At 34.6% G+C, this 12,136-nt stretch overlaps 1 protein-coding gene across 2 annotated transcripts; it reads left to right on the top strand.

Moving 5' to 3' along the window:
• Window positions 1–7,871: 7,871 nt before the first annotated feature.
• On the top strand, window positions 7,872–11,657 carry LOC127868853 (uncharacterized). Of its 2 annotated transcripts, XM_052411001.1 has the most exons (7): window positions 7,872–8,008; window positions 8,215–8,451; window positions 8,892–9,053; window positions 10,075–10,110; window positions 10,526–10,747; window positions 11,072–11,293; window positions 11,480–11,657. In XM_052411001.1, exons 1-7 carry the CDS (start codon window positions 7,975–7,977, stop codon window positions 11,494–11,496), a joined length of 930 nt encoding a protein of 309 aa, XP_052266961.1. In that variant the 5' UTR covers window positions 7,872–7,974; the 3' UTR covers window positions 11,497–11,657. The 2 variants fall into 2 exon arrangements, with proteins under 2 accessions (XP_052266961.1, XP_052266962.1); XM_052411002.1 differs by lacking the exon at window positions 10,075–10,110.
• Window positions 11,658–12,136: the final 479 nt, after the last annotated feature.

The raw sequence follows: 12,136 nt of genomic DNA, 5'->3' as shown, positions 1-12,136 counted from the left end.
TATTTTTCGGACATTTCCCCAGATTGTTATTACTCTAAATTTTCGGACAGTTCCAGTTTTCCAGATTTCATCATATTTGCGTTAATTCCGTGACATATCATATACATGTCTTTTTACGAACGGATACAGGAAACACGGACTGACAGATGAATACAAAGAGTCACTCAACCGTCAAATTTGCTATAGTTTGTTACAACGGCATGTGCAATTGATGTAGTTCATGATAAAGAAATTAAGCAGATGAAATTATCTTCGTACCGAAACCGATACGTTTCGCAGTGTTTGCTTCGTATCATTTCGAAAACAACTATTTGCTGTCATTTAGTGCCACTTGTGATAATTTGAATGCTTTGAAAATTATTGTTTAGTTGGTTAAAAAGTACAAGCCCCTCTTGTTTGAGGCAACAACTTTAGTAATGCACGTAGTTGACGAAGAATAACGGGCTGTGTGGGGTTGAATAGCTCGCTGGGACCTGATATGTATTGATCTCTTGCGGTGCTATATTTTTGCAGAAGATGTCTTCAAATCAGAATGTTAATTAGGTTTGGAAGTCAAATTCCTCAGCGCTGTTACTGCTTGTGGGTTTAGTGTCAGCGCCAACTTCGTTCCAGAATCCTTTCTGCTCGGGTTCAGGCAGTTCATCGATAAACTTGACCTCAGCGGCTTTGAGCCTAAAGGCGACTTCTCGTATTTCACGATATAAACGTACATTTTGCCTTCTTTTACTTGCATCGTTTTCGGGCGAATATGCAACTTTCCCATCGGAATTCCATGCGATTTGAGACTTGACGAGCTTCTCGTGACGCGCCGTTAATGCTGGGAAAACTCCAGTTAAAAAAAACTCAGAAGTTAACCTTTGGATTAGTACTGTACAGAAGCACGATTGATACAGTTTGATTAGTACTGTACAGAAGCACGATTGATACAGTTTGATTAGTACTGTACAGAAGCACGATTGATACAGTTAATAGTACTGTACAGAAGCACGATTAATCCAGTTTGCGATTATTTTTCATGTTGCAGTATTTTTTATTTAGAACTTTAGAATGTTGAGTTTTTAGCATAGGTGCAACGCACCTATGCTTATAGTATATACTACATTTCGAAAATGCACACGATACGGTTGACCATTATGAAGCCTTACCTGATAAAAAATCAGACGAAATTTCTATTTAATAAAGTATGTGGTAATTCTACAATTTTTTATTTGGAAACATTTTTTCTAACGTTTTCTTCCAAGAATATTGCTGACACCGTTTTTAGTGAATTTTTCTAAGACCGTTTTATGTCAAAAAATCTTCTTATGACCTAAAACAAATTTCGTTCGTAAAACAATTCTGTCTGCACTATAAATCTCAATTTCCTACGCAGTGGTCTCCCTTATACTAAAAGTTACTGACCGGGCGAAGCAAGGGAAGTAACTGCTGTGAGGAGTTTCTATAAAAATCTGCATTCAGAAATCTGTATTCAGGTTACAATATACTAAATCATTTTGGTGTTCAATGCTATACCCTCTAAAGAATGGAACGTCATTTATTTGAAGACACAATTCTCTGTATGGGCACTTTCCATGACTTTATTTTTGAATATTTCTGTGTGCATGTGGTAGGGAAAACATTGTTGTATACTACAATTTCAGTGTTTTGCTTATTTGCATATAGGTTGGAGACTACATGAGATTTTGACAGATGGCGGGAAATCCTCATCAACTGGAGATCAGCCGGTAAAAAGGTGGCCTTAAAACAGTGACCGTTGATTCGCGTCGAGTTCTTTCTTACATACTGCATGACCTATATTTTTTATTGTTTAAATCCATTCGGCTTGGCATGCTCTTTAAGAAAAGGTATGGGTATGGGGGTGTCTACGCGCACAAGTTTGACTTTATTTTTCGTTGAAGTTGTCGGTTTTACATTGAATTTGTTAAGGAAATCTTTTGGTATATTGTGACCTTCAGAACTAAATCTGTTGTGCACGTCTGCATCTAACGCTTACCACAATTTTTACGACAAATTCTTGACGCAGACGAATAGGGTAGCGTCTATTTACTTAAGCAGCAACTTCCCTGTATCTTGCACCTATGCTTTTAACGCCATCGGCGCTCTCGTTGATAGATGGTGACGACAAATAGAGGACATTCGTACATCGATTGACTGTATGCAGCAAAATTCTATGTTAGCAAGAAAAGTAATTATTTTTACCCACCATTCATATGCCTAATAATACAAAGTGACAAACTACATAATGACACTTCGTTTACTTGTGTAAATAACACTTGTTCAAACCACAATACACATTGTTTCAAATTACTCGCTTGAGTAATTATATCATCACAATGCATCATTCGTTGTCTTTTGATTTTATCAGCCACAAAAGAGAGCTGACACGGTATTTTGGACGATTGACATACTAGCCTAGAACATCAAAGGCGATAAACGGAATGTCATACCAGAAGTATTCACCAATACTAAGCGATGTTTGTTATCAATAAGGTGACAATGCAATACCTATACTAGAACACCTATTATATTTAAAGAAATTCCATCACATGTGCGTAGATAATTATACAATAGATGAATCAGCTGGATAAATGAACATTTTATGTCCATCATACGACATAAATTTGTTTACTCGCCCGTTGTTTTCAGCCTTTATTTAATAATCGCCATGGTTTATCACAGAACATGTATTTCCTTAATCGTTTACATTTGTGTTCACGATACTGAGAACGATAAGTTGTTAACTAGTAGGATAATTCCTTATATTGTCCTTGAAAGAGACCAACGCACATGTATATTATGTAACCTAAATGGCATCGATGATGAATTTCACTTTGTTCTTTAATGTCCGCATTATAATGATGTTAGGAATGCATTAGTTCCAAAATATTATACAATCCGGCCAAATATGTTCAAGTTTATTAAACTACTTAATAGTTCAAACAAAACTGTATTAAAAAAGCTAGCCATGCATAGTTTAAAATGCTATAAAATAAGAGAAAATGCTATATATATGTAGTGTAAAATAATAATACATTTTTTTGCAAAAAATAAGGTCAGAATTATGTAATTATTGCTACAATTGTGAAACTATACGTATATAATAATACTGTCTGATGACTATGTATTAACCCCATCCATGTGACATTTTCACGAAATGTGTTCACGAAATATGTTTATTTCGTGTTTATTTAGATTAACTGTATTTTTAAATGATGTGTGTATTGTGTGTTCTCAACGCATGCTGTTATTTATAATGTATGGTTACGACGATGAGCTTCACATGCTTAAGTGAAAAATGAACTATTCTGTTATGTTCTGTTCTATATTTAAGAATTCTAAACCGACATACACTATCGATTCAGATAAACACTATCAAAACCGATAGACACTATTTCATTTCTCCATAAAAGTGTAATAAGGCCGATCCATTATTATTTCGCTTCGCTTCACACGAATTGCGATAAAATATGGCGAACTTCTTAACTTAATAATTACCGGTAGTAAATAATGACAATCAAGTACCGTGTTCATCATAAACTAAGTATGATCGGCGTATATTTTCTTTGATAATGTTTTGTTCAAAAGCGATACAAAATATTGTATGTTCAAACAGTCGCCTTAAATACTTGATAGAACATACAATTGACAAATACATGTATCATCAGAGCTGTGAATGAGGTAAAATGTTGAGTGTTTGGAAACCATACCATGGAATGGTACAAAACATTAAAACAAAAGCAATCGCGAACTTGTAACTTTAAACCTTGTATGGGGCTTAACTTGGACATGTATTGTACTGGCTAGACAAAATACCGTAGCCAAACATCGGAGTTGAGCTTTTTGCTTTTCAAAAACCGCGCTATTCAAGGTCAGCAGGTTACTCAAGTGAATGTAGTCTTATATAAATCGCCCATTGACGTTAAAATAAAATTACCTCACATTATTGAATATACCGGGTAGCTTATTAAGATTCGTTTGGATTCATTTCGTTATGATTTAGTTGTATTTCGTGAGAAAATACATATTCGCTTGTTTATAAACAGTATATCTGAATTGGCTGTTAATCGTGCAGAATACTTAAAGAACTTAAACAAATAACAGATTTTCAGAGAGATTTTAATTGCTTATTAAGTAACGCACAGTGCGCACGCGTTCAAGTTTCTTTCTATAAACATAGCTTATGTATAAAGTGAGTAGCAAAACACTGTATTTAATATATCATAACAATGCAGATGATCTACTGTTCATTTGAAATGTTACATACCAATTGTCCCACTGTCAAGGCTATAGGCGATGCTAACAGCAGCAATGTCACAAGTTTTCCTATTCCACCCATGTTCTATGCAGGCATATCCCGGACGCTGCTCTTAAGTTTGTAAGGATTTCAACTGATCCCAAATTCCAGGTTTCGTCGCTGATTGTTCGTCCACAAAGGGCGTGACTGACACCTTTTCAATTACGAGTTGCACAAATCTTCGATTAAACCCGATTTCACATATAACCAATTTCCTTCAATTTGGTATCTGCCCGCTAAATACTACAGTGTAAATTAACTTTGCCCCCTTTCCAGCCCCTTTCTTTTCGCCGCATTGACTACATGTGCACGTTCGCCGTCTATCGCCAGCAAACACACCTTTTTACGCAGATGACTTTAACTTCTTCAAGCGCAATAAGTGACAACCACGCCTCGCCGAGCAGTTGTCATACGAAAATTTTAAAGATATTTAAACAGTTCACGCTCACTCAAGTGAATCACAAATAACTCTTGTTTGGTTTAAAGATTCACCGTATAATTTTCATCCGCATACAGGTATACATTCGATCCGACAATAATAGTAGTATTTGTTTCCGAATAGTGGCCTTACCAAAATAGAAACGACGGAATCAAGGCCGTAGAATATTTGATTAAGCAGAAATCAATTAATATGTGTTCTCTCGTCGCGATATATATCAAAGAGGAAATAGAACAACAGGTGTCATCAATACAGTCGGAACTTTTCATTAGTCAGAAGTAAAAATGTTATACATGTGTCTAAAACACATATGGGCTACTATCATAGTTAAGCGACGCATTTAAAACTAGGATAAAGGTGAATGAATCGATTGTTATCGATCAGTAGCCGATATCGTATTCATGATTTATACAATTGTTTTAGCCTGGTGCTTTGCTTGCATATAAGGCAAACGGCGTTTGAATGCGTCACCTATTGATGTTTTTGTGTGTTGATAAACACGGCCTACAAAACGGTTGAATATGTATCTTGATGTGGTCGTCTGGTTAAACATATGACTTACCAAATAATTCAAATATAAAACTTAGATTGACATCATCAGAACCATTCAGTGGCAAGTAAAGTAGCATCAAATTGTGGATGATTCCATAATATATGTGTCGTGTTCTGAGAAAACTGGTCATAATGCTCGTGCGTAAAGTGTCGTCCCAGATTAGCCTGTGCAGTCCGCACAGGCTATTCAGGTACGACACTTTCCGCTTTTGTGACAAATTTCGTTTAAATGAAGTCGCTTTTTAGCAAAAATCCAATTTGGGCGTAAAGTGTCGTCCCTGATTAGCCTGTGCGGACTGCACAGGCTAATCTGGGACGACACTTTACGCAAATGCATTATGCCCAGTTTTCTCAGAACAAGGCTCATATGATCGTTTCAGGCATTAAAATATCCAGAATTGTATACCTTTGCGTATGATGCTTGTCAATCTGTATCTGTCACAACTATTAAATACAAAAGAGGTTATACAGTGAATAAATGTTAGATAATTAAGTGGTTTTTCAAAAGCATATACTTTTTCCAAATTGCCATTTTTAACAATGCCTTAAATGACATGGTTAACAAAAAGCGTATGTTTAATGCATAAATAATGAACCATGCACTTTCTGTCTTACTGAACAATGAAGAATATATATTATTTTATTATACTGAAAAAAGAATGCATATTAAGGGCTATATTCGATTTGACAAATCTTGAAGTCTTTGTTGTAATGTGCATTTTATAAAATCTGATTTACATATACATGTGTTTTAACTGATTATAATATGCAAAACTGCTTACAATTTTACTAAAGTTTAGACAAGAACACCGCCATGAAATATAGATAAAGAAATTGAAACGTCGCGATTTTTTTTGCTACAATCATGTTAAGAAAAGCTTACCTCTCAGAACATACACAAAATAACATGTATCAGTTTACAGTATTTTTTAACACATATTCATAAACAGTATACACACTACAAATTAATTCAGCACATAAAAGTAAGAGAATATAATTTGCATGTTAATAGCTTGAGTGTTTACAAGGATTGTTTCCGGATTTTCACGTATCATAATTCCGTACCCGACCAACCAGTTAACAATTTCATATTTTGTAACTTAGCTCGCATTTTCAACGTTCATTTTTGTCAATATTGTGAGCATTTTAATAATTTAAAACGTGATCAACGTGTATTTTAGAAATAAAACTAATATAACTTGAACGTCGCGTATGATATTTAGTTTGCTTTAGTTTTTACGAAAAATAATATAAGTACCGTAAAGTGGAAACGATTGAAAACCCTTAATTAAGAAGATTGTCAGAGTAATAACTGTCACTTTACTATATAGAAGTCAGTGACTCCTACATTAAAGCAAGAACACATATTTACACTTAACATTGTGCAATTATTCGTTTGTGCACAAACAATTTTTGTATCTCAAATAAGGATTCCGATTGCCTTGTTGCGGGTCCGTTTTCAATAGCAAGACAACTACGCAATTTGTTTTAAAAATCCGGGTTTTACTTTTGTGTACATGTGCCTCTAAGCACGATTCATTTGAGTTAATCAGAAATGTTCATCTTTATTGCATTGATGTAAAATTTTCATATCGTTTTAAATATACCAGGAACACAACTTTATGAAGCGGAACATATACGCCAGGAGTTCAAACTGGTGAATATATGTGTTCTAGTTAAATTACCCTTTACCGTTTATATCGTATGTTCGGCTGCTAGGCTTATATGGCAATTTATTTTTCATTTTATTTCATAAAAATTATTATTCTATAGGTTGTACAAAATACTATTACATCGACAGACATAGTATATTTAACGGAGCATAACGTAGGTTGCTAATTATCTGTTTGCCCCTGTATTATTAGTAATTCAAGGGAGACAAATGTTATTTTTATTTATCGAATAAGCTCCCTTTATGAGAAGCGATGTGTTTCTTGCATTTTTTATTGGCATGGTCATGGGAAATAAACATAGAATCAATGGTCTCGTCGAATACTAAAACAATCGTATTTTCAACATGTTATATCCAGTCAAATTTTTAACGAGGCGTTGTAAGCTAAAATGTTGAAATAAGAAAACAATCTTATAAGCTAAAATGTTGAAATAAGAACACAATCTCACACTCCTTTAATCTATGTTTTCTCTTGCTTGCAACAACGTCAAAAACTGCGACTTACGGGAGTAAGTCTTGTTTAGTAATTTCTTTCGGGAAATTATAGCATTCGCAGCTCGGAAGTTATTTTTTGTTCCTGTAACATTTATTTTAGAAACACTTTTCTACTACAGAAGAACGATTCAATTAATTATAAGAACATAATGCTATAAATAAATGAAATACTAATTACATATTTAAATATATTCAGGCAAGTGGTACCGCAAAACCTATCAAAGATTCTGCACGTATCTATAAAGATGTATTGTAAATAAACATATCGGAAAAATCATTCATGTATCAATTGTGCACTGCTTATTAGCCATACATCGAAACCTCAGTGTTTTTGACAGTGACCAAATTGTGTTAAAGATTTTTGTTTGCAGTCGTATTGCTGAATATTGAAAAAAAAACTATGACTGAAGTATTGTCATGCCTAACCAATCCAAACTGTCGAAGATAAGGACGTGCATATGTACATTCACGATTGTGTTTATGTACGACCACACGAATAGATAATGCCGCAAACAGATAACAATGCTCTATGCAGCCGTCACGTCAATTGTTTTCGGTAAGCAAGTTGTTTAAAGTACTTGTTCAACTTCAATCTTTAATAACATTCATTGACTCTTTCATTTAAAGTACAATTTAAACAGAGAGCCGAATTTCATTTTAGTTTAACGATATACATGTACGGATAATTTACCTATAATCTAGGTAAAATGGAAACAATACCAGTGTTGATCAATGTAATTAGTGTGCGACTATATTTTTCAGTCCAGATATTTCGGATTGCGTATGGAGAAAGCTCTGCAGATCCGTGTCTTGCCGGAAACCACGATAACATTACGTCCATGGGTTTCCGGCAAGTGACCAACAAGGACTGTTCCCTGAACAGGGTCACTGATTACCGGCTCGTCCGCGCCTGGTATTACGCGGGACCGGATCCCATTCTCACCTCACCGCCTGATCAGCTGTGCAGATGTGGGGCCAACTTCCCTATATGGATGAATGGTGAGATATTGCGTGTTTCAGTTGAAGTGGTGTCACTTATGTTAAAAATGGAACTAAGTCATGTGTCTATAATACCTAATATTTACTGGTTTCGTAGATGAAGATGGATACATGCAATTATATTTTTTACTTAAAGGACTGTACTGAAGCACGGGTTATCTTACGATTCAAAGAGCAAAATTGGTACACTAATTTATGAGGAAATTATATTAGTTGTCCTGATCGAATAAATTTCAAAAAGTTACCATTTTAATAAAATGAACATTCAACATATTATTTTTCTTATTAACCACAAGTTTATAATCAAAAGTTCGCCTTACAAATATAAAAGTTTTCCTTAAAAATGTCTCGCACCAATTGTGAGAAAATATTTAGCCTTGAGCCTTGATATCACGACACTGTAGATGAGTTTCAAAACGGTTTATGGCTTCGACTGCCAGGTTCTTTGCCTCACCCACAAGATGGAATCGTCTCACGTGACACGTGTCTCAAGTACTCGACTATTTGTGACACGCGCTTCGGTATCCAGGTGAAGAATTGCGGAACATTCTACGTGTACAAACTGCCCCCAACCCGCGAGGACCACACGGCCTATTGCTTTGGTACGTTTGGTACTACTACTACTACTACTACTACTACTTCTACTACTTCTACTACTACTACTACTACTACTACTACTACTACTACTACTACTACTACTACTACTACTACTACTACTACTACTACTACTGCCACTACAACAACTACTACTACTACTACTACTACTACTACTACTACTACTACTACTTCTACTACTACTACTACTACTACTACTACTACTACTACTACTACTACTACTACTACTACTACTACTACTACAACAACTACTACTACTACTACTACTACTACTACTACTACTACTACTACTACTACTACTACTACTACTTCTACTACTTCTACTACTACTACTACTACTACTACTACTGCCATTACAACTACTACTACTTCTACTACTACTACTACTACTACTACTACTACTACTACTACTACTACTACTACTACTACCACTACTACTACTACTACTACTACTACTGCTGCTGGTACTACTACTACTACTACTACTACTACTACTACTACTACTACTACTACTACTACTACTACTACTTCTACTACTACTACTACTACTACTACTACTACTACTACTACTACTACTACTACCACGACAACAACAACAACAACAACAACAACTACTACTACTACTACTACTACTACTACTACTACTACTACTACTACTACTACTACTACTACTACTACTACTACTACTACTACTACTACTACGACTACTACTACTACTACTACTACTACTACTACTACTACTACTACTACTACTACTACTACTACTACTACTACTACTACGACTACTACGACTACTACAACTACTACTACTACTACTACTACTACTACTACTACTACTACTACTACTACTACTACTACTACTAAGACTTCTACTAATTATTTATAGTTTATTTATATGTATTATTATTATTATTATTATTAAAATTATTATTATAATTATTATTATTATTAAAATTATTATAGTTTACTTTAACGCACATATAAGTAATGGTTTTATTTGATTTTCAGGAAGCGTCCCAAATGCGATTTCAACGATTGCACCTGGTTTGTACTAGATGAAGACCTACTTTATAATAGTTATGAATCTCTCGATCCTTTTTACAAATGTCCTCTGTTCCTGGCGATTTGATATTTTCAAATAGAAAGCGGAAACAAATGACAATTTTTACCTGCATTTTGAGAAAACATATTGTTAATAGAATATATTAGTTTCGAATTATATGAATGATATGAATGGTTTTCATCATTAATTGGATTGATCAAAACAATACCAAAACACAATTTATTGTATTTAAGAATGCATTTTATGTGAGTATAATTATTTTGAGTATTTGCTATCAGATATATTTTCTTATTGTTCTCTAAATTCACATAAGATTGTATTATGCGTTGTGGTCATCTTTTTCTCTAATGTTTAAGTAGTTCCGTATGTATAATGTAATACTAATATAACTTCCAGATTGCGGCGACCCAAACGACAAAATAAACCTAGATTCGGATGTTGTCCTTGGTGAATTCAGATCAATACAATACAATTCCACTGGTGTCGATTCCCACGCAACCGTGTATTGTCTCCCAGGACATGGAGTTGTCGACGGTACTGATACATACGAGTGGTTCACACTTACTTGTACATCCGGTCTAAAGTGGAATTCAACACGGACGTGCAAGAGTTTACAAGGTTTACATTGATCCTGTTCATACGTTGTACTCTGTAATAACGTAGAAATGCCTTGTTCGATTGAATGTTTATTTTTTAATGAAATTATGATCCATTTAAATGCCATTATGTAATGTCTTACATAATTATTAAGTGAGGGAAGCAAACTCGTTAAAAGCGTCGGATACATACTGATCAGCGCCCTCTTCCATCAAGCTAATTATGTGCTTAGAATTTAACATCATTATTGTAGACACATCTCAAATCTGAAGACCACATACGATGCATGTTATAAGATTATTTGTGTTACATTATTTCATATAACCCACAACGTTTCCACTTTAGATTGCGGTGACCCAAACGACCCCAAAAACCACGATGTGGACGTGAAGCTTGGGGATTTTCATAACATCACCTACACCACTTCGACCACAGATTCTCATGCTATCGTTTATTGCAGCAACGGGTACGGTGTTCAAGACAACGGTATTAAACAGAATTGGTTCCAACTCACGTGCAAAGATAACAAATGGCATTCCTCTCGCACTTGCAGGTCTCTTGAAACAGGTATATAGTATTCTATATTTAAGAAGTTTGCTAGCTTAAATCTTAACTAAGGTGTTTTTCTCTTCATGAATATAATTTCAACGACCTTATGAGTTTGTTTAAATGATCAAAACTAATTCAATCTAATTAGCATATTAGTAGGGTCATTCAAAGAATTGCGGCCTACAGAAAACTTTATGGTTTCAGCGGTGATGTTCGGATAAAAATGTACCATCGGAGAATTGAACATTCGTGGACTCGTTCGCCGCAGAAATTGAATACACCGATAATAATTGATAGTCAGGACTTAACATACAAAAAACACACGAAATCAAACTAGGTCTTATTATTACTATTATCCGCAAATAAATGTACGCACCTACGTCATTTGTCTTAAGTTTGTCTTGTTAAAGATACAATGTGAAGAAACAACTGGTTCCCTGTTGATATGTAAATTATACTATTGTGCGTCAATACATATTATTAAACTACTTTCATTACTTAATCAAATAAAATACAAAACAGAGCAATTCGATAAAAACAGATAAGGAAAACGTTATAACAAAAATCTCTAGTGGGGAATAAACGCATGACGTGGAAGCCTAAACATCGCTTAAACCAAGGTAAATATACATGTACAAACTGTTGGTTTATGGAATACGCGAGTCTTCTTAACAACCGTTTGACACAATACCTTGATACTAACGAAATTGTTTATGGAGGAATAAAAGTAAAATAATGGCTTCCACAAACTTACATATTGCACCGATCACCTATTCACATTGTGACCCATCATTGGCACAAAAAGGCAGAGGGACTAGCAACGTAAACATGCTTCATTGCTATGATAAATTCATTTGATAG

This window comes from Dreissena polymorpha, chromosome 2 (genome assembly GCF_020536995.1).
Source record: "Dreissena polymorpha isolate Duluth1 chromosome 2, UMN_Dpol_1.0, whole genome shotgun sequence".
Lineage (NCBI taxonomy): Eukaryota > Metazoa > Mollusca > Bivalvia > Myida > Dreissenidae > Dreissena > Dreissena polymorpha.
The sequence above is the reverse complement of the archived record's forward strand: the minus strand, read 5'-3'. Positions and strand labels throughout refer to the sequence as shown.

Bases quoted from the DNA above. Each gene is read 5' to 3' on its own strand.
- LOC127868853 (XM_052411001.1), top strand. From the start codon at position 7,975: ATGCTCTATGCAGCCGTCACGTCAATTGTTTTCG. The intron at 8,009-8,214 runs GTAAGCAAGTTG...TATATTTTTCAG, and splicing joins CGTCACGTCAATTGTTTTCG to TCCAGATATTTCGGATTGCG. The intron at 10,111-10,525 runs GTTTGTACTAGA...TATAACTTCCAG, and splicing joins GATTTCAACGATTGCACCTG to ATTGCGGCGACCCAAACGAC.